This window comes from Lycorma delicatula, chromosome 4 (genome assembly GCF_047948215.1).
Source record: "Lycorma delicatula isolate Av1 chromosome 4, ASM4794821v1, whole genome shotgun sequence".
NCBI lineage: Eukaryota > Metazoa > Arthropoda > Insecta > Hemiptera > Fulgoridae > Lycorma > Lycorma delicatula.
The window spans coordinates 74,660,119-74,684,457 of NC_134458.1; the positions used below are offsets into that span (position 1 = coordinate 74,660,119).

General features: G+C 30.7%; 1 protein-coding gene across 4 annotated transcripts in view; it reads left to right on the forward strand.

Moving 5' to 3' along the window:
• Zw (glucose-6-phosphate 1-dehydrogenase Zw) overlaps nt 1-24,339 on the forward strand; it is a 90,237-nt gene that overhangs the window by 51,858 nt on the left and 14,040 nt on the right. For all 4 annotated transcript variants that reach the window (XM_075363366.1, XM_075363364.1, XM_075363367.1 and 1 more), the window contains 3 exons: nt 912-1,279; nt 12,732-12,890; nt 14,900-15,119. In XM_075363366.1, the coding sequence (XP_075219481.1) occupies nt 912-1,279; nt 12,732-12,890; nt 14,900-15,119 (747 nt within the window). The remainder of the gene's footprint in view (nt 1-911; nt 1,280-12,731; nt 12,891-14,899; nt 15,120-24,339) is intronic.

Sequence of the window (24,339 nt, forward strand, 5' to 3'; positions counted from 1 at the left end):
TCTTTTGATGAGTAGGCACGTTTTGTTCTGAGTTCTCCATGTTCCTGATATCACAGTGAAATACATCTCCTCATCAAGTTTGTGTTACAACAGTTAATGTTTTTATTAATTTAAAATTGTAGCTTAAATATGTACGTGAACAGAATGGATAAATACATTTAAATCTACAATTTAGAAGGAGTTGGACGCTAGCTTGGTGGGTCCGACCACTAGTTTATCTTTTGAGATAGTCCTGCAGCCAAATTTACCAGCTTACTAGACTCCATGAAACTAATGGTTGCCTTGAGGTACTATAAAATGCCAGAATGATGGCACTGATAGAGCTAGGATTACAGTCAACACTATAGATACAATTCCAGTTGAACCTATCCAAGAAAGAATGGGGCGGAAAGTGGGAAGGAATGTTCAACAACAAAGGAACTGCCTCAGGTTCAGGGTAGATCAGGGTAGTTTACCGTCTTGTCCAGGTCCATTATAGAATTTAGTGAAGTTGAGTAATATCTATCAACTGTCAAAGAAATATTGAAATGAATCAAGGAGTGAAGAAATAGGGTTATTACTGAAATGTTAAATTCATAAATTTTGAATAAGTTATAAATAACTCAACATACAGTTGTAAGTTGTACTATGTTGATCAAGTTGACAAAAATAGTTTGATACATTCTGCCCATTAACTGTAATTCACTCTTCTCTAAGCTATTGGAGAGATAGAAACCTTATATATTAAAAGTATGTTTTATTAAATAGTTAAAATGTAAATTTTAGTAATTTAAGAATTTGTATTTGAGATAACTAATGAAAATACATCCTGATATATAACTATGCACGGTACATTAAACTTTATTTACTGGATTCCTTTATTTAATAAAATGTAAAATTTTTGCAATTAATGTTCAATTTATGTTTTACAGGGAGATCTAGCAAAAAAGAAAACTTATCCGACACTTTGGTGGCTATTTAGAGATTGTCTTTTGCCTAATAACATCTGCTTTTATGGGTATGCTAGAACAAAAATGAGTGTAAATGACCTTCGTCAAAAATGTCATCAATACATGAAAGTAAAGCCTGAAGAAAAAGAAAGATATGAAGAATTTTGGAAGTTGAATCATTATTTTGCCGGTAACTATGATTCACGGAAAGATTTTGAATTGTTGAATCAGGAATTAAGTAGGCATGAACCAAATACTGGTGTTGCTAATCGCTTATTTTATTTAGCTCTACCGCCTTCTGTATTTGAAGTAGTTACAGTAAATTTGAAAAATACATGTTTTGCCAAGAGGTAATATTTTTTTTGTTTTATTTAGTATGTTCATTTTATAGAACATTTCTCATCACAAGAAATGTTGTTAAATGCTTGTTTAAATTCCTTTGTGAACATTTTTGTAGTATTAACAATTTTTTAAATTTTTATGCACTAAAGCACATGTTAACTGTATGTCTGGCTGAAATAACATTTCAAATGTATGTAATTTTGTAGAAATAAACAATGGTAAATATACTTTTCTAAGAATTGGAATGATGATTAAGAAAATGTGATGATTATAAAGATGCATATTGTTTCCTTTAAGTATAGACTTAATTAAATATTTTCTCGATTTTAGAAAGTTATTCAGCTATATTGAAATGCAAACTTACTTTCAGATATTTTATTCAAATCTTATCTGAAATTGTGTTTGGATCATTTATCTCTCACACATGTATCAAAGAATTTACAATGACATAACTCAAAATTAAAGTAAATTGTAAAAATAAAACCACTTGTACAGCTATATCCTGGGCAAGACAATAAACTCATCTCTTATAACCTTATGGTTTTGCAATATCTGGATTGTCTCGGGGAGTAGCAGTATTCTGCAAAAAAGTAAATATATTAAGACTGCATGTTATAGTCTTAATATTTTTACTTCATTTCAAATCTTAAAAATTCCATTAAAAAAATATTACAATCTGCGTAAAACATCCAAATTAACCAGTGCTCATAGTATACTTAAGTTAAAAAAGTTTGGACATTTTTATTACATAATATTGCTGCAGGCAGTCACTGTAATGTGTTGTACAGTATACCCAATCTTTGGCAATTAACGCATACACAAAACCAAAACATAATATTACGTAGGCTGTACTTGTAAGCTGAAGCAAATGAAAATAGTTCACTGTTACAACTTAGGTCATAAAGAAGCAAATAATTTAATAATTTTTTTTTTTGTCTTCAGTCAGTCATTTGACTGGTTTGATGCAGCTCTCCAAGATTCCCTATCTAGTGCTAGTCGGTTCATTTCGGTATACCCCCTACATCCTACATCCCTAACAATTTGTTTTACATATTCCAAACGTGGCCTGCCTACACAATTTTTTCCTTCTACCTGTCCTTCCAATATTAAAGCGACTATTCCAGGATGCCTTAGTATGTGGCCTATAAGTCTGTCTCTTCTTTTAACTATATTTTTCCAAATGTTTCTTTCTTCATCTATTTGCCGCAACACCTCTTCATTTGTCACTTTATCCACCCACCTGATTTTTAACATTCTCCTATAACACCACATTTCAAAGCTAATAATCTTTTCTTCTCAGATACTCTGATTGTCCAAGCTTCACTTCCATATAAAGCGATGCTCCAAACATATACTTTCAAAAATTTTTTCCTGAAATTTAAATTAATTTTTAATGTTAACAAATTATATTTCTGACTGAAGGCTCGTTTCGCTTGTGCTATTTGGCATTTTATATCGCTCCTGCTTCGTCCATCTTTAGTAATTCTACTTCCCAAATAACAAAATTCTTCTACCTCCATAATCTTTTCTCCTCCTATTTTCACATTCAGTGGTCCATCTTTGTTATTTCTAATACATTTCATTACTTTTGTTTTGTATTTGTTTGTTTTCATGCGATAGTTCTTGCGTAGGACTTCATCTATGCCATTCATTGTTTCTTCTAAATCCTTTTTACTCTCGGCTAGAATTACTATATCATCAGCAAATTGTAGCATCTTTATCTTTTCACCTTGTACTGTTACTCCGAATCTAAATTGTTCTTTAACATCATTAACTGCTATTTCCATGTAAAGATTAAAACTTAACGGAGATAGGGAACATCCTTGTCGGACTCCCTTTCTTATGTTCTTCGATTATTACTGTTGCTGTTTGGTTCCTGTACATGTTAGCAACTGTTCTTCTATCTCTGTATTTGAACCCTAATTTTTTTAAAATGCTGAACATTTTATTCCAGTCTATGTTATCGAATGCCTTTTCTAGGTCTATAAATGCCAAGTATGTTGGTTTGTTTTTCTTTAATCTTTCTTCTACTATTAATCTGAGGCCTAAAATTGCTTCCCATGTCCCTATACTTTTCCTGAAACCAAATTGGTCTTCTCCTAACACTTCTTCCACTCTCCTCTCAATTCTTCTGTATAGAATTCTAGTTAAGATTTTTGATGCATGACTAGTTAAACTAATTGTTCTGTATTCTTCACATTTATCTGCTCCTGCTTTCTTTGGTATCATGACTATAACACTTTTTTTGAAGTCTGACGGAACTTCCCCTTTTTCATAAATATTACACACCAGCTTGTATAATCTACAATCGCTTCCTCACCTGCACTGCGCAGTAATTCTACAGGTATTCCGTCTATTCCAGGAGCCTTTCTGCCATTTAAATCTTTTAATGCTCTCTTAAATCAGATCTCAGTATTGTTTCTCCCATTTCATCCTCCTCAACTTCCTCTTCGTCCTCTATAACACCATTTTCTAGTTCATTTCCTCCGTATAACTGTTCAATATATTCCACCCATCTATCGACTTTACCTTTCGTATTATATATTGGTGTACCATCTTTGTTTAACACATTATTAGATTTTAATTTATGTACCCCAAAATTTTCCTTAACTTTCCTGTATGCTCCGTCTATTTTACCAATGTTCATTTCTCTTTCCACTTCTGAACACTTTTCTTTAATCCACTCTTCTTTTGCTAGTTTGCTCTTCCTGTTTATAGCATTTCTTAATTGTCGGTAGTTCCTTTTACTTTCTTCATCACTAGCATTCTTATATTTTGTACGTTCATCCATCAGCTGCAATATATCGTCTGAAACCCAAGGTTTTCTACCAGTTCTCTTTGTTCCGCCTAAGTTCGCTTCTGCTGATTTAATAATTTCCTTTTTAACATTCTCCCATTCTTCTACATTTTCTACCTTATCTTTTTTACTCAGACCTCTTGCGATGTCCTCCTCAAAAATCTTCTTTACCTCCTCTTCCTCAAGCTTTTCTAAATTCCACCGATTCATCTGACACCTTTTCTTCAGGTTTTTAAATCCCAATTTACATTTCATTATCACAAAATTATGGTCGCTATCAATGTCTGCTCCAGGGTAAGTTTTGCAGTCAACGAGTTGATTCCTAAATCTTTGCTTAACCATGATATAATCTATCTGATACCTTGCAGTATCGCCTGGCTTTTTCCAAGTGTATATTCTTCTATTATGATTTTTAAATTGGGTGTTGGCAATTACTAAATTATACTTTGTGCAAAACTCTATTAGTCTGTCTCCTCTTTCATTCCTTTTGCCCAGCCCGTATTCACCTACTATATTTCCTTCCTTGCCCTTTCCAATGCTTGCATTCTAATCTCCAACTATTATTAAATTTTCATCTCCTTTTACGTGTTTAACTGCTTCATCAATCTCTTTGTATACACACTCTACCTCATCATCATCATGGGTGCTTGTAGGCATATAGACGTTAACAATCGTTGTCGGTTTAGGTTTTGATTTTATCCTTATTACAATTACAATGATTCTATTGCTATGCGTTTCGAAATATTCTACTCGCTTCCCTATCTTCTTGTTCATTATGAAACCTACTCCTGCCTGCCCATTATTTGAAACTGAGTTTATTATTCTAAAATCACCTGACCAAAAGTCGCTCTTCCCACCGAACCTCACTAATTCCTACTACATCCACATTTATCCTATCCATTTCCCTTTTTAAATTTTGTAGCCTACCAACCTTTTTTAAACTTCTAACATTCCATGCTCCGACTCATGGAATGTTATTTTTTAATTTTTCTGGTGACCCCTTCCTTAGTAGTCCCCACCTGGAGATCCGAACGGGGTCTAGTTTACCTCCGGAATATTTTACCAAGGAAGGCGCCTCATTGCTATATGAAAATGCAGAGCCACATTTTCTTGGAAAAAAAGCAGCTGTAGTTTTCCATTTCTTTCAGCTGCGCAGTACTCAGAGGACTGAGTGATGTTGATATGGCTGTTTAAGTCGTCCTGACTCACACTCCTAACAACTACTGAAAGAGCTGCTGCCCTCTTTCAGGAATCATTCCTTAGTCTGGCTCTCAACAGATACCTCTCCGATATGGTTGCACCTTCGGTCCAGCTACTCTGTATCACTGAGTACTCAAGCCCCCTCACCAACGGCAAGGTCTCATGATTCATAGAGGAGGATTTAATAATTAGAATATAGTAAAAATTGTAGAATGGTTTATTAGAAAAAAATTCTATTTTTAGATGTACCAGGAGTAAATTAAAATGCACTAATAGTAAAATATAAAAGAAACTGAAAATTACAAATTTGATTTCAGAACATAATTATTATTATTGTTGCCGTAGCTTGTGTTAATTAACTTAATTTTGATAGAAAAATAATTATTAATTTTTCATCAGATTTTTAGGTGGCTTATAGTAAATTTGAATATATAGTGAGTAAAAATTTGAGTGAAATTTGAATATAGTAAATGTGAATTTACTCCACATTTCTGAAATTAGAGCAATTTTATCATCCTTTAGCCGTTCTACTAGTGAGACTTCTTATCAAATTGTATCTCATTCTTCCATCCACCAAATTGTTTCTGAGCATCATGGCATAAAAAAGGGCTAATCCTCGTATATCCAATAACAAATTGAAACACTTGCCACTGTATGTACATATGTGCATGTAATTGAATTATACAGTAAAAACAATTCTGTATATTGTCACTGTATTGCTTACCAACTTTCTGTATGGTACAGTTTGTATGTGCCTAGCATATCGTTTATCATGAGCCACCAGGCTGATTACTGTGTGTCTTTTACTAAGAAATGCAAGATGTATATCTTTTGAAGAATGTTTTGAGAAGCATATCTGCCAATAGAGATTTTGCTTTTATTAGTTTTTTTCTGTACTGTTCCATCTATTTCAAACCAAATTTGTTTCTTGTATCTGATGTTCTCCATGTCAGATGTTCTGAGATCTGACTGCATGTTTCTGGAAAAGAAGTATTATCTTCTATTTTATAGAATCTTATACTTTTATAGCTTTATAGGTTTAAAAATCCAGATCATACTGTACTTTACAATTTCTAAAATTCCATTGCTTTACAATCAGACTAACCTGAAACACAGGAAAAATTTCAGCATCAGTAAAACATTGAAATCTTATTAAAAACATTCAAATTTCAGTAAAATTTTCATTTTACCAAATAAGAGAAAACATGGAAATAAATTAAATAAAATGTGATACACTATTTAACTTCTTTACAAAGTAAAATAGCAGTAAATTGGGTTGAAAAAGAAGATAATATTTTTTCTTTCTCTATTGAAATGAAGATATCCATGATTTGTATGTAGGTGAAAAGGAGATAAAATGGAAAATATGAGTACCTTGAAATAAATATTTCAGACAGATATTATTGATAAATTTTTAATTAGTAAAATGTATATGTATCAGTAATTACAATCAAAATGTAGAATAGATATAATATATTTCTAAGAAGTGACAAAATTAGCATTTGTAACTCACTTTTACATTATCATTGTCAAATTCATATAGATAAATTTACATGCAACTGTGTGTAATTCTGTTATGGAATATCAGAGGTAGTAAAACTAACTATTATTGAGAGTAATGATTGGTATATCTTATTAGTAAACATAATGAGACTTGTTTAAATGATAAGACGTTGCAGAAAATAGAAAAGGAAACCGCTTATTTATTTCTACATTTGTTTATGTAACAATATTAGTATACTTATGTTCTATTTAAAATCACCATAAAAACAAATAGCATGTAATATCTGGAAGAATTTTCATATCATTAAATTAATATTGATGCCTGTGGTCGTATTAGATGTTATAGTTATTAGATATTATACTTATAGAATTTTAAATAAATCTTTTTATTTCTCATGAAATTGCTCCACTAAGTTCACATAAGAAAATTAAAGTTACAACACCTTAAATTTTGAGAACATTGGTTAAAAGAATGGGAAAGTATCTCCTTATTCATAAATCATCAGGAAAGCAAAATGACACATTTCTAGTGATAACTAACACTGGAGGATCTTTCAGTAATTAAAGAGACAAATTACTGTAGAAAAAGTATTATTTATTCAATGGCAATGAAACTAGTCTTACTTTTCGACAATCTCTGAGTATATTTAGGCACTTGTCCTACATTTCTGTGAACTTTCTTATTCCATTACTAAAGAATTGTTCACTTTGGTGTCAGACATTCTTGCACAGCATTCTTGACCTACTCATTGTTGCTGAACTTGGCACCATGTAAAAACTCTTTGAGAAGACCAAACAAAAAAAAAACTGATAGTATGAGGTTGGGACTGTAAGGTGGTTGTGGAAACACTTCCCAACCCAACTTTTGAATAGCTTCCAGTTTCTTTTGAACTGTTTGGGGGCAGATGTTATTGTTCAGAAGAATTATGCCTTTTGAGACAGAACCAGGAAGTTTATTTCTTATTGCAGGTTTCACTTTATTTTTTAGCAGGTCACAATAGTATTCACTTTTGATTGTACATTGTTCATCCTAATTATTGCAGTAAATCGGGCCTTTAAAATCCCAAAACACTGTTAGCATCACTATACCTAAGTTTTGAATTTTTCCTGATGGCTTAACTTGGGTGTTTCCATTCTACACTCTGAGATTTGGATTCTGGCTCAAAATGATGAATCCAAAACTTTCATCACAAGTTACTGTGTTCTAGAAAAGCATTATCTTCTGCTAAAAACCATCGTTTAACTTCCACCACTCTTTTACTACAATGAATATCTGTGACACTTGTTCTGCCAGATTTAAACTATTCGATCCACTTATAAGAATTTTCAAGGTTAATACATTTTATACTGTATTGTTTTAACATCTAGAAGTGACTTCGGGTGGCTTTAAACCTTCAAAAAATAAAAATCTTACCACAGCACGCTGTTCTTCTGCAGTACATGTTTCAAGTGTAGTTGACTGACATTTTGAAATAAACAAAAGAGATTAAAATAACAGAAAACATATTTTCTATGTTAGGGGTGCCAACTTGAACTTCAGACAGTTTTAGTTTATTCTATTTTATAGTTTTTCTGCTGTTGTCATTTATTTATTTATTGAATGTCCCTTGTAAAATTACTTAAGTCTCATTTTTCATCCATCCAGCTGGTCATTTACACAATGATTCTTAAAAGGCTTTAAAGTCTTATGAAATTTTCTACCCAGAATTATTTTATTAATATTGCAGTACAACTGAAAGATGAAGCAAATTTATCCAGAATTTAAAATTTATTCAATACAAATATGTGTTTACAGAATGTTTCTATATCTGATGTTAAAAAACGTCAGATCCTGTAGTACTGCACTAGTATGAGATCGATTTTTAATTCAAGCTAGAATTGAAAATTGCCTTAAGTCAGTTTTTTTTTTAATTCTGAAAATGTTATCTATATTCCATTGTATAATGGTTTCCTTTTTCTTTTTTTGTTCATTATAAATATAAATGTAATTTTTGCTTATTGAAGTTCATATAACAGTGGAAGTAAACTATGAAGTTTTCACATTTGTTAATATGGGGTATTTATAAAAGAACTCCTTGGTTTCAAAAAAATCTTAATGGAATTGGTTAAAAGATCCAGATTTCATACTTATGTTCGCTACATTATTAAGTTTTTAATCACAAATATTCATCACAGTTGACACCATTGTGTGATCTTTACTAAGTATTCGGTCGGCAGTCTCACTCTCAGTCATGACAACACTGCAGCAGAGAGTGTGATTTGGTTTATCAAAACAAGATTGATTATCACAATTCAGCATAATTATCAACATGAGTATGGTGGTGCCACTCCTATGAATAAAACAATACTTTAGTGGTTTAATCAGTTTAAGGAAGCAGGCTGTGTCTTAAAGGGAAGTCACCAGGAGGTAATCTGTATCTGAACAGAATGAGGAACGGATCCAAGCATCTTGTACACATAGCACGAAAAAGTCATTAGCAAGGTGCAGTTTAGAGTTAGGAATACCTAAATCTACAATGTATAAAGTGGTATGTAAGTGGCTTAGACTATGTATATATAAGATACAACTTTTACATGAAATCAAACCCAATAACAAAGTGAAAAGATTGGAGTTTACAGCTTTAATGCTTAACAACATTGATGAAAATGAGGACTACCTGAAAAATGTCATGTTATCAGATAAGGCGACATTCAACATTAGTGGGTCAGTAAATCGATACAATTACAGGATTTAGGGATGAAAGCCAGTACATGAAATTATCGAACATCAGTGTGACTCTTCTAAAGTCAATGTTTGGTGTGGACTGATGAATGACTGTACTCTGAGCCAGTTCATTTTTGTAGAAAGCAAAAATGAACAGTCTCATAAAAACAGGCTTAAAAATTAATGGGGATATTTCCTGTGATAAGCTCAAACTTTACGTCTTTTCACAGATTGATGATATTGTAGAAGAAAAAGGATTAATGTTCTATCAGCTAGATGGCACTCTGCTGCATTACAGCCATCGTATTCATGCTAAATTAAAACATTCAGTTTCAAAATAGATGGATTGGAAGAGGAAGGCTGACCGCATGGCCACCAAGGAGCCCAGACATGACACCATTGGATTTCTTTGTGCGGGGGCATGTGAAAAACATTGTTTATTAGGAGAAAATCCATGACATTAACCACCTACAGGAGAGGATTGTAACACCAGTAGCATCCTTGTTACACCTGACATGCTGGTGAGTATGTGGGAGAGCTGGATTACCATCTGGATGTGTGCAGGCCAATGAATGGTGCACATATCAGTGTATTAAACATAAAAAAAACCTCAAAATTTACCCTTTCAAAATATACTCATGTAAGTAATACTTTAAATATAATGCTGTTTAAATAATACTTGAAACTAAGAAGTTCTTTTATAAACACTCTGTATTTTAAATACTAAATGACTTAGCAAGTAAAAATAAAAATAAAAATTAATCAGCCTTGTAAACCTAGGTATAGTTTTTATCTTGTTATTGTAAGTTTAATGTTTGCTCTCTATCCAAGAGGATTTTTGCTCCTATTTTCATGGCCAATTTAATAATTGTTAATTTTTTTATTTTTTTTTTGTTTCTTATTGCTTGGCAAACATCTTGAGTCTATTTTATCATCTTCATATAGTTATTTGCCTTGAGGCAGGTCCATTGCATTATTTCTACATCTATTTTCTTCTGTCTCCAGCTAAACTTCTGTTAATTCTTATTTCCTTTTAAATTATCTATAATTTTTAACCTCTTCTTTACACTTTCTATTGATCATTCTGGCACTATTTTAATCACCCCTTCTGCTCTGATATTTCCTAGCCAATTAGCTCTCTTACTCTGTATTGGTCTGATTAAAGTTCTGTTCTCATTCACTCACCTCATTATTTCTTTATTTTTTTAACAATTGTGTTCATTTAATTTTTCCCAGCCTACTACTTGCTCGCATTTCAAATGCCTCCAGCATTTCTTAATCTATTTTTCTTAGTATCTTTATTTCATATCCATATACTCTCCATACATAACACTTCAGAAGATGCTTTTTCAAGTTTACCTCTATCTTATTGCGTAAAAACTATTTCTTTCTATTAAATACTTCTTTAGTCACTGCTATTCTAATTTTTATTTTATATTCACTTTTGCAATCATCTGTTAACATCATGCCTTAGTGCCTGTACAATTTTACTTTTTAATTCTTCCATCTTTTGTGTAGATATTCACTGATATATTGTCTCCTGTTCTCATTACTTTTGTTTTTTTAATATTAAATTTATTCCAGATTGTCATGTAATTTTGAAATCTGTTGGATGTACTTTATCTCCTAAAACCAGCATGTCATCTGCAAACTGTATGCTGTTTATTTTTCTTCCTCTAACTCTAATACCTTTATCATCTTCTAGGGAATTTTTAACCATATCTTCTAAAAACATATTTATATTTAACAAGGTCGGTTATAAGCAGTATCCTTAATATTCTTACCTTACTCCTCTCTTCCTTCGTCAGATCAGTCAGTTTATACATCTCCTATTTCGTTAACCAGTTTTTATTTTATTTCTAATTATATGTATGAATATTTTTTGTTTATTTATTTAATATTAATGTATTTTAAGTTTATATTTTATATTGTAGTATATGTATATAGTTTGTTACTAATGTACAGCACGTAGATTATATATGTATTTTTTTTTATTTTGATGTACTTATTTTATGAAACCTTAATGTAAAATTTTTTTTAAAATCTTGATTAAAAGAATAACACATTGACAGTTGATCTTATTGATAGTGCACAACTGAATAATCTGATTAGATAGGATTTTAAGATGGTTTTGACTCAACTGATTTTGGCAGTTTTAAAATTCTGTAATATGTTTACTTATTTTTTAATAATCTGAATATATATCCCATAAATAAATGCTGTATTACCTGAACAACATGCATTATGTTTATTGATAATCAGAATAGTATAATTGATTAAAACTAATTTGTATGATACTTATTGTGGTTGCTTCATTTTAGTATTTATCAGTGTTAAGGCATTTTAGCTATAAGGTGTATGCTTTACTATGCACAAGTCTATTTAGCCAATTATATGACTTTGAGGAATACTAAAACTTTTCCAGCCAGTCCAGGAATATACCATAACCTAGTGTGCTACTTTCCAGAAAGATTTGCTTCAAATAAAAGGAAAAATTATTACTCCAGAATCCCATGTACATATATGTTTTGCAATATCTTGAAACTGATGATAAATCCAACAGAACTCATCGCCCTAGAGAAAGGAATGAACTCTTTTGTATAAAGGTGATAAAATATACGACTTTCCTTGAGGATTTATGCAGTAAGATTATAATCTGAGAGGGACCTACCAGGTTTCTAAATTATCATCTTCCTCAGATGTATATTTATTATAAGCCCACTTAAAAACCATACATCTGATTGTAGTTAAGTTAATGCTATCATCAGGCTATAAGCCTGTGTATAGAAGGGACCCCTCCTTTCTTAGCGAGTAAATCAGTTTTTGCTCCTTCCCTTTCTCTCTTCTACTCACTCATTGCCCTCTTGTGTTTTTGTACCTGCAGTTCCACTATACAGAGTTTTGTACCTGCAGTTAGGCTAACAGAGTAAGCATAACCTGGTAGCACTCCCACACCAGCTCAGATTTGGACTTAACCCTTTAAGAGCTGTCTGATTATTATCAGTATAGATAAGCATATCCTTACATTAGTGTAGTCTTGTCATTTCATTTTTTTTGTAACTAGATTTTCCAAAGAAAAATGTTTTACAAAATATTATACAGAAATGAGCATTTAGCTTGAAATAATGTGTTCTTAAACATTTTTATTTTCAGTTTTTTTTGCCTTTATAATTTTTAATTGCTTAATTATTATGCACAAGTATTTTATGATGATTTTCTATGATTACATTTTAAGTTTTTTATTTATAATCTTTAGAGGATGGACACGTATAGTTGTAGAAAAACCATTTGGAAAAGATGCTCAAACTTCAGAAGCTTTATCGAATCATTTGGCATCGCTTTTCAAAGAGGAACAGATATACCGTATCGATCATTATCTTGGGAAAGAAATGGTTCAAAATTTGATGACTCTAAGGTAATTTGTATTTAATTTGCTTGTTTAAGTTGCTTTTTATATTTTTTTTTATTAGAATATTGAACTATGCTTAAAAATTAAAAACAAAATAAAAAGCTTTAGTGTATTAATGCATATACTCTGTATTATTATTATTATTTTTTTGTATAACTTACTTTTTTTGACCTTTCTTTTTTATCACTTCTTAAGGAGGAACTGTATATCATGCACAAATGTATACAAATGATTCCATTTAATCATCTGACCATGTAGATATAAATTGTCGTTTTTCATAGCATATTATACCAGATAGAGTACCTATTTTAAGGGTAGGTTGGGGGACCCAAAATAAAAAGAATGGCTTATTAAATTTTATATAATCTACTATTGTAGGATCCTTCAAAGTACACTTATTTTGGTTCTATATACTTGTTCCTATGTTTTTCTCACTGCTGAAAACAAATCTAGAAGTCTTCACTGTTGAAATATTTCAGGACCTCCAGTGTTTTCTTCTTAACTACTGACACTATTTCACTAAATGAAAACAAATATTATCATATACACATTTCTTTTTATTACCAGTCATCACAAATTTTATAAAACTTTCTTGAAGGCACTTGGAGAAAACCAGACCAATAAAAACCGATTTAAAATATGCCATCTGTGAGGCAGATGACTGCTTGTGAAATGTTTTGACCTTCAATACTTAGTAGCAAATCATCCAAATTCATTTAATTTGCATGGCACGTTAAACTTCAGTTATTTCTAAGTCTTCCTTGTATACAAATTATACTTTGTAATTTGTTATTTCATCTATTAAACCATATAATAATTGGCCCTAAAATAGTTATATACTATCATATTGTCTTCTATTACCACTCTTCCCACTGTTACCATGTGAATTAATAAATTTAGTTATATCTCATTTAAACAGAGTTGCAAGTGAATTTTTTCATAGTTTAAGTTGTGTAAACTATAAAGTTAGTGAAGAGACTGTACATTTGATACTTGTAGTACACTCACCTATTGAGTTTGTTTGTCTTTTTCTCCCTGGTGCTGTTAATCATTGTCCTAGTCAATCATTGTAATTAATTATAGTGATATAATTTCCAGAAACATCATATGATTTTTTTTTAACCACCTTATTGTTGATAAATGGCCAAAGCAAGGAATATATATCAGGCAGTATGAATAATCTGCTAACATTAAACTTCCCACACAAAAAACTAAGAAACTGGAAGCTGAGAGTTGACCCAAATTAGAGAACATTTCAAGCCATATAAAATTATATATTAGTATATAAATCATTAAAAGCTATATTTTGAATACTATTTTACCTTTTATTATTCTTTGATTGGTATATAAATAATTAAAAATTATTAAAATATTTTAACAATTAATTATATCTTTTTACACTGTAGAAAGTTCCATGATCTTACTAAAAAAAATAGGTATTGACTATAATAATCTAGTTTTTGTAAACTGTAATTATTTAACTGAGGGAGTCAAAAAACATGGTGAACATCTAAAGCCACTATTTTGTATATGATCAGTTGCAGCTATGGGTAGCAGGAATTTTGTGTTTATACTGGTAATTGGTCATCATAAAATATTTTTATTGTGTAATTTAGAATATTATTAGAATACATAGGGATAAAACCAATTTTTCCATTTAAAAACTGTTGGATGACCAGTTTCAGGAATAACCCATGAATTTTATAAAGGTTTTAAATATCAAATTTTAAAAGAAGGCTTTTAAGAGAAGGACTGTTTGTTCTCAATTTCTTGCAAGGTTTTTCCTCTTTATTGCTGCATGCCACATCAGATATTTGATCATCATAAATCTGTCAACTGTTTCAACATCATTAACTGGGTAATCTCAGATAGTTTTACGTGAAAATTATGTATAATATAATCTTTGACTTTTATGTAAATATGCTTTATTGCTTACATCATAATTTATGAAATAATTTATTTAAGTACTTCATTCTTCTCATCGAAAGAGCATTATAATATTATTTTATTTATAGGTTTGGAAACAGAATATTTAGTCCAACATGGAATAGAGATTTTATTTCATCTATACTTATAACTTGTAAAGAACCATTTGGCACTCAAGGAAGAGGAGGATATTTTGATGAATTTGGAATTATTCGTGACGTAATGCAAAATCATCTTATGCAAATTTTAAGTTTAGTTGCCATGGAGAAACCTGCTTCATGTCATCCTGATGATATAAGAAATGAAAAGGTAAGGCTTTGGTTTGGTAAAACAGAATATAAACATAATCTTTTAATGTGAGTTTATTTATGTCAAATCCAACAGCGTGTCTCTTGCCTGAAAGTCTGTTTGCAGGTATAACAAGATTTAATCTAAAACTTTAAAAAAAAACCCATAAAATTTTAATTTTGTATTGATATTTAAAATAATGTAGTCAGTGTTATCAGTGTTGTTTATTTGAATCAAAGTAACTATTCAGAAGCTATAAAATGAATAATTTTGTATCAGAACACTACAAGTAAACTTTTTTTCTTTATTCTGATAAGATATTGTTTTATAAAACTACAAAAATATTTAGTGGCAGTAAATATTATAGAATTGTTCTTTGTGAAACCTTGATCTATGATTTTTTTTAAATAAAAATTTTTTCATCTTGATGATTTACTTACAATTTATGTTCAGTTATGAAACTCACCTTTCACTTACGTGTTAACCATTTAGTGTTTTTATATTTAATGTACAAAAATTATACAATAAAAATGTTATTATATTTAATAGTTGGCATACATTTGTAGAAGAGATTAATTTCAAATGCTTAGCGATTCAATGACAGTTTAAAGTTGATATTGATGGTAATTTATAGATTTGTAGACAGCACCAGAACCATCTGGTTCTGTCTACATAAATAAATCTTTCTGCATAAACTATCAGAAACTTTTTAAAATTTCTAATACGTTCAGTGTCATAGTGTGTGGAGTTTTTATGTTAACTTTCTAGACAGTTCTAGTCTTTTGACGAATGAATAAGATGAATTCGTCTTATTTTCGTCACAATAGTCTTGTGAACTAATGAATACCTCAATTGAGTTGGAAAGTTTAAATAATTCAATTTCCCAAATAACTACAAGGAGAACTACAAGGACTTTGGCCATCTGTAGAGACAGTATTTTTACAAATTTACAGAAAGATAATTTTCAATCCTTTTTTCAGATTATAATTTCACATCATAATTGTCAAATTGCCATAGCATCATTTATTATTGGAAACGTTCAACAAGGTATATTGATTACTTTTATTCTTTCAAAAAGGTGATTATTACAGATTCGGTTAGAAACTTGAGAACCTTTTTGTTAAAAACAAATTGGAAATGTAATAACAAAATTAGATTTGATGAAAAATTTAACAATTTTCTTAATTATTTTCAGAAGACTTTCTTTCTATTTTTCCCTTAAGTAAAAAAGAAATAGTTTAAAAATAAAATGAAAAGTGCATGGAATTTGAGATTTCTATGCTAAGAAATCTCCATGAAAAGTCTAAATATAATTTGTTTGGTAACTTCCAGATCTATCTGAAAAATGACTGACAAATTTACATTAAAGTTATTCGTACTGCTAAAATACTGTATTTAATATCTAATTCAAATAATAAATCTAAAATCATGTGGGCAGTTACCAAAAGCAGAAGTGGATTTGAAAATAAAATGGTCACATAACTTCACCAAAAATACAAAAAAAACTCAACTTCCGTTATCTTATCTCGTATTCAGGTAGCAGATAAAGGAATTTAATCATTTCTTTCTCAGTATTTCAAATAACAATAATATTGATCCATTTTAAACAAAGCCATTCACCTAGAATAATTTTATTGCTGAATCAGTATTTTTATAATAGGATACAATTGTCTACTGATGCAACCATTTCCTGGTTTTTGGAAAAAATTTTAAATTGTCATCATCATCATCATCATCATTTGGTATTCTGCCAAGCAACAGGTCCCTTACACCACATCTGTCACTATCCATTTCTGTTCCAAGCCTTCTCCTTCACTCCCTTGTAGTTTGCAAACTTCACCTCGCATAATAACTTTATACTTCTTCTTCCTCACTTCCTTTCTCCTTCTACTGACCCTTCCAATGCAGTTGTCAAGATTCCATATCCTGTAATCACATGTTGTAACCAGTCTCCTTTTCTTTTGTTTGTTTCCTGCATAAATACTCTTTCTACTTTAATCCTATTCATTACTTCTACATTCCTCACTTTATCCATCCATCTTATTTTCTTCATCCTTTTCATATCACATCTCTAAAGTCTCAGTCCAGTCCCTCTCCCTTTCCTTATTGTCCACACTTCAATTCCATACAAGACATTCCACACATGGCATTTGGCTAACCTCCTCCTTAACTCTCAATTCAGACTTTTCTTTTATTACATTGTAATTTCCTCTTCTTATTGAAGGCTTCCTTTGCCATTGCTATCCTTATTTTTATTTCTGTTGTACTCTTCCAGTCCTCTGTCACCTAATACCCAAACATCTGTAATTTTTTACTTTTTCTATTCTTCCTTCACTTGCCCTTTCCACTAAATCGTCTTTGTTGTTTTTACCTCCATTACTTTAATTTTTCCTCTATTTATTTTCATTCAATACTCTTTCATTTCTTCTTCCAAGACTGGTAACACTCTTTGAAGCACATATGTGTAATCGGTTAGAATTACCATATCATCAACAAACTTTATGAATCTTATTTATTTATTCCTTGTTTTCTTTATTCTAACATATTCCATTTGAATCTTCAAAATGAGGATCATAGTTTATTTATAAATAAGATATGTGTGTATTCTTATTTATGTATAAATCTTATCTATCTATGTAAATGTCGAACAGTGTTGGTAAAAGGCAGCATCCTTGCCTAACAACTCAACCTAGACCCACCCACTCAGTCAGTCATATTCTTATTTACTTACATGTTTGTCTCATATATAATTCTTTAATTAATCTTCTATCTTTCCATTCTACATTTTGCTCTTTAAGAATCCCCATCACTTTCTCCAATTTGACCCTATCAAATGCCTTCTCTAAATGTATGAAACACAGACTGATACCTCTTCCTCTCTATAAATATCTCTCTCCATTCATCCTCAGTAGCCTGAGGACATCCCTGATTCTTTTCCCTTTCCTGAACCTCACTATTCCTCTCCTGCATTTTTTCTATTATTCTTACCTACCTCCAGTTTAGGAGTCTTAATAATATTTTTGCAGCATGGGCAATTAAACGTATTGTTTTGTGTTTTGTACATTTCTGGTACCAGTTTTCTTCAGAATATATATCATTACTGTTTTTATGAAGTCTTCAGGCCATTCTTTTATACTGTGTATCCTATTACACAGTTCAACTATTTCTTCCACTCCTTTCAACTTTAAGCATTGATAAAATTATATGGGAAGTTAATCTACTCTAGTCGATTATTTATTCTTCATTAGTTTAATTGCTTACTGTTCTTTATATTTTAATATCAGTGCTTTTTTTTCCTCTTCAGTTAAGTCGCATTCCTTTTATGTGTTTAGTTCTTAGTTTTCTGTCTTGTCATGTACAGGTCCTCCATGTATTCCTTCCATCTTTCTCTTCATGTACCATCTTACCATTCCATTTCCATTTATCCTATAAAATGCTCTTCGCCTTCCTATATAATATAATGTACTGCCTTTTTTAGATTTGCCATATCAGTGCATTCTTCCTTCAACCACTTTCCTTACTGTTTTATTTTCCCTCCTTAACTCATGCCGCCTTCTTTCTCCTATTTTATTTATTATTTCTGTTGTTACCCGTAGTTTCTTGGCTCATAATAGTCTACTTCTTCCTCTGCTGCAGTTTTAATATGGAATTTTTACTCTCATCCACATCTCCTCACTGTTCTCATTAATCTTTTTGCTTTCTTTAATTGCCTTAGATAGTTTTTCTCCCATTGTTTCCTCATACAATTTCTTCCACTTTTCTAAATTCCATTTCTTAGCTACCTTTGCTTTCTCTACTTTCTTTAAAGTTATTCTCCTTTTTATTATAAGTAGCACATGATCATTATTGATATCTGCACCTGATAATCCTGGAAATCCATTGGCTTTCTTAACAGTTTTCCTATACTTTTTATCTAGTAAGATGTGGTGTGTCTGACAGTGTGATTTGTTCCCAGGGGATAACTACTTATATCTCTTACTTCTATCGTTTTTGAACTAAGTGTTAGTTATAAATATACTTAATATATGTCTGGGATTAGCTGAACAGTCCTGGTTTTTTAGTGCTGGCTGGGGTAATGTCCAGGGTTTGAGAATTTTATGACTGGCGAGGATTTTTTTTTTAAATTTTAGACCTATATGTTTGACATCATGTTTTTAAACATTTTCTTACAGCCGTGCATCTCTCAGCTGACCTTGGAGCAAGCGCTATGTCGATTTTGATGGAGAGGTGGCCACCAGTCTTGCCACAGCTTTTTACTTAGTCATTTGGCAACACGACAGGGTTAATATGTTTATATTGTTTTTGTATGTGAAGTTACTCGTCTACACGTTTTTGATCATATTATCTCTATTCGTTTAGTAATGGGCAAAATAAAATTGTTTGTTTAATATTAAACTGCAACAGAAATACAAATTTTTGAAATTGAATAATGACAGTAACAATGAACGTGTATTGCACACTACATACTGGAGAATTTTCTGTTGTAAGTAAAGGAAAGGGTGATATTGAAGACCAACTGAAAACAGCTTAACATAGGAGTGCTATTAATGCTACTGCTTCAGCAAATATTAGACATTTTTTTTAAAGATAAAGGTCAACTGCAAAACATCAACTGCACATCTAAACTGGTTAAAAAATTATATGACCCAAAATTTTCATCTGCTAGAACCAAAAACTGACAATTGTTTTTAGCGTTATTTTGCCATTTATATTTGATAATGTGTTGCATTCTTTGGAAAACATTAATTATATAACAGTAATAATGGATAGCTCAAACAGAAGCCCACATTGTATACAGTTCAATACAAACAGCATGTGATTCTCTACTCCTGGACATAGAAGTTATTGTTATAAATATTTTCACATATATACAGTAAACATAACAAAACTTAAAGAGTTCTGTGAATTTGTGGAATCAGATTATACAAAAGTATTATCTCATAGTAGCACAAGGTTCCTTAGTTTGTTACCTGCAATAGAAAGAATTCTTTCCATCTTTGATGACCTAAAATCATACTTCTTATCTTCTGACAAATGTCCAAAATTATTATTTAATTTTTTTGAAAATCTAGAAAGTGAACTGTTTTTGAAATTTTTATATGGTACTCTACAGTTATTTAATAATGTAGTTCTGAAATAGGAAGCTAATTCTATCATAGCAAAAGAAGCATTTCAGACATATTCTGAATTCATTAGTCAACTTAAGGGAAAAAACCCAAAAATTTATATCATCTTCTGCCAAAGAACTGCTATGCATTCTAAAAGAAATAATGATGTTCAGGAACAAAAATTCTTCTCAAGTGTAGACAATTTTTATAATTCTAATATCCAATACTTACAGAACCAGTTTTGATAAAGTTAGTAAGTTTCAGTGTATAAATTTACAAACTGAAATTGCCAGGTCTGATTTAGAAGAGAGTGCACAAGTTGTTAATGGAATTGTAAAAGATTCCATAAATATTGATGGCCTATTTGATGAACATACATTGTTGAACCAGGTTATTCAAAACAAAAGGTTAGGTTGTGGTTCAAGTACTGAAAAAGTACCAGATATTATTGAAGAGAAGTGGAAAGCAATTTTTAAGGTGTTTCAAAAGACTGATATTTCATGTTACAATATTTCTAAAATGGTTAAGTTTGCGATGTCTTTGCCTGGGACATCTGGTCCAGTTGAGAGAATTTTTTCAATTACAGGGGACATTTGATCTGCAGAAAGGGGTAGACTTTCACTTTCTATTGTTAAGCATCTGCTAAATATTAAAATTAATTTGAAACTAACTTGTTGTGAATTTTATGATGTAATTAAAATAAACAAACCATTTCTAAAAAAAGTCATTTCTAGTGAAAAATAAATAAAGTTTAATGTTTCAGTAAACTGTTAAGACTTTTAAGTAATTTCAAAAATATGTCCTGGGTTGGACCCAAAAATATATGGTAAGCTTGGTTATAAATGATTTTTTCTGTTAGCAAAATTTGTCTAATCTGTTCTCCTTTTATTCCTTACACCTAAGCCAAATTTTCCTACCACGCTTCCTGCTTCACCTTCTCTGATAACAACTTGCAGTCTCCTATCAGTACCTTATAAGAGATTTTATTACATCTGCTTTTCTTATTTTTACTTTGTGATTTTACCAAATATACTTGTACTATAATTTAATCCTTTGTTAAGATTTCAGCCCTTAATGATATTAATCTATCATTTGTAAAACATTTTCTGCACCGGTTTTGCTATTTCATTCTTTATAATTATTAATATCCCCTTTTTTCCTTTCTTTCTTCTAGAATAGAATATGTCAACTTTCATTCTTCATTTCACCTTGTCCTTCCACCTTATTTCATTCAGATCTAATATATCCATTCTATTTATCTTCATTTCCCTCGAGATTCTGTAACTTTTCCTCTGTAACAAGGTCTTCACATTCCTGTTCTAAGCAGTGGTCTTTTAACTACTTTGTTACCTCTTCCTGAGACCCAAATGAGAAGTTATTTTAACTCTGAATTATTGAAGAGAAGAATAGCAAGGAATTATCACTAGGATCTTTAGTTATTAGTTTTCCATTGCCTTCTGTATTCTAATACTGTTGACTTCCTTAAGAAGTTCCTCTGCTTTTGGGGGCAGTTTACCATCCATAGGGCAGCAAAATGCCCTTTTACCCACCACTGCTCATCTGTCCTCTGAGGAGGCTGTTAACATTTGTAATGGGGGGAACTCCTTATACCAGGAGTAACTCAGTCCCTTCATTCATTAATTGCTTGTGTATAATAGCAGTTGTTAATATGTATAATCATTGCCTTTTCTCTACAATGGGAAGATGAATAACAGGATTTTCCCTTCCCTGAATCTCAGACCATATAAAAGCATTTCCTAGATTCTCTAGTATTTTTAGAGAGGTTTAAATTGTGTAAATAACAAAAAGATTCCATTTGCAATTTTTTACAATCTCAGTAAAGCATTTGATTTAGTTCCACATTTTTTACTGATGAAAAAACTTAGCAGCTATGGTATCAGAAGAACTGCTTACAAATGGTTAAAGTCATACTTTACCAACTGTAAGCAAGTAGTTGAAATTTAATTTTTTGATAAGAATACACATGTAAAATTTAGGTCCATGCTTCAAAATGAAAAAAGCAGTGTCTTAAGGAAGTATTCTTGGTCCTTTGCTTTTTTTTTTTTGTTTATTAATGACCTGCCTCAAAATCATGAGCTATTCATTGTAACCCTTTTTGCAGAAGACACAACTGTTTGTATGTCTGAAGATAATTATTGAAAAGGAATTGAAACCTATATCTCATAAAATAGCTCAAAAAAATTACTCACTGGATGGATTGTAACCATATTACTTTAAGTATGAATTAAACCATTACATTAAGCTTTTCACATAAGTGTAACATTGCTGATCATATGAATAGAATTCCCATTAATGATAACAGAAGCATTTCTCTTGCCTATAGAACAGAATTTCTGGATGTTTTGTTAGGTAACAGTTCTCATAGGATGATCAAATTGATTTCATTTGTAACAAAATCTAGCTGTATGTTTTGCTGTAAAGCACTTTATAAAATGATAAGCTTATTTTCATTATTAAATATTATGCCTACATATATTCCCTTATAATGCCATCTCTTGGGGCTCTCTCAAAAAGTTAAGGTTTTAAGATACATAAATGGGCTGTCAGATCATTATCTGATACTTGTAAGTATAAATCTTGTACAGCCGTATATATAAAATTGAATATGTTAATTTAACTTTGTGTTTATATTATAAATGTGCAATCTTTGTTAAAAAGAATGGTCACTTATTCTTACAAAATAATAATATCCACCTTTATCAAACCACATAACAGAACTGCTTTCATATAACTCAACACAATACTTCGGCTTACAAAAAAGGGTATATTTTGCTTTGTGTATATGCTTGTTATGCTTTCATTGCTGTTTTAAAAAAAATTGCTTAACTATTTCAAGAATCTTCCCATCAATTTATTTAAAATACAATTGTAATATTTTCTTTTACTGAAATAATACTGGCGAATTTTTAAATAATAGTAATTAAAAAAAAACATAATCTATCTGCATTCTGTTCAATATATGCATAAACATGTGCTCCAAACAACTTTCAATAGTGGCTTCTGAATCCTGAGTTATTTTATAGTAATTTTTTTTATTTAATGTACTACATTTACAATATTTCACATGTTTGTATTAAATTAATTAATATGGTCTTTAAACACATCTACTTTTTATTTTGTAATCTGTTTTTATACTTCTCTGTTCTACATATTGGAGTAAAGATGTTATGTGTATTCTTATTAAATAATAAATTTTCAACTGGCATTGTATATTTAGTAAAGTTTCCTTCTTTTTAACATTCCCAGATTACCAAATCATCTACACACAATATAGTTCCTGTACTTTTTCGCATTCTCAGTTTACCACTTTTTGAATCCAGCCTATTCTGATAATGAAAAAGAAAGGAGATGGTAAATTTTGTTATCATATCCTATTCTAATCTATGAGGGCGAGTCAAAAATTATCGCATTTTTTGTTCTACAATTTATTCACACAAAGATGAAGATTCAACATGTACATCATTTTTCTACATAGTCGCCTCCCTTGTCAGTACATTTGGTCCAGCTGTCCACAAGCTTGCATATTCCTTTAAAAAAGAAGGTTTTCAGTTAGTCATGAAGTTACTTTTGCACTGCTTCCTGCACATCTCTATCATGATCATATCTCTGTCATCATCTGTTAAAATTTTTCTTCTCTAATTTCCTCATACCACTTTCTGTCAACAGTAAGCTGGACTGTACCTAAACATTTTACAGCTAGCGTTTTGTTAAATCCTGTTTCGTTTCATACACTTCTATTTCTTCCATGTAAATCTCTATAGGATTCTTTCAAAGTGTCTCATGGTGCACAGTAGGAATGTATTTAGTTTTAAATATAATTCTGCTTCTTCCCTTCTAAAATGTATGGAAAACCTCTTTCTAGTTTATCTTTTTAGAAACTCTAAAAATTATGTATAACTTGATTCTTTTTACTGCATCTCCTTGAGAAGTTTAATGAACCTTACAACATTCTCAGATTACTGAAATAATAAAGAAATAGAATATGCAATGAGATGAATACATGATTGGAGTCAAGAAAATACTTCTATAAATATGGTTGTTTATTTTGAAATTATTAGAAAGAAAGAGATTGATAGGCCAAAGATGAGATTAGAGAATAAATTCAAGTCAGG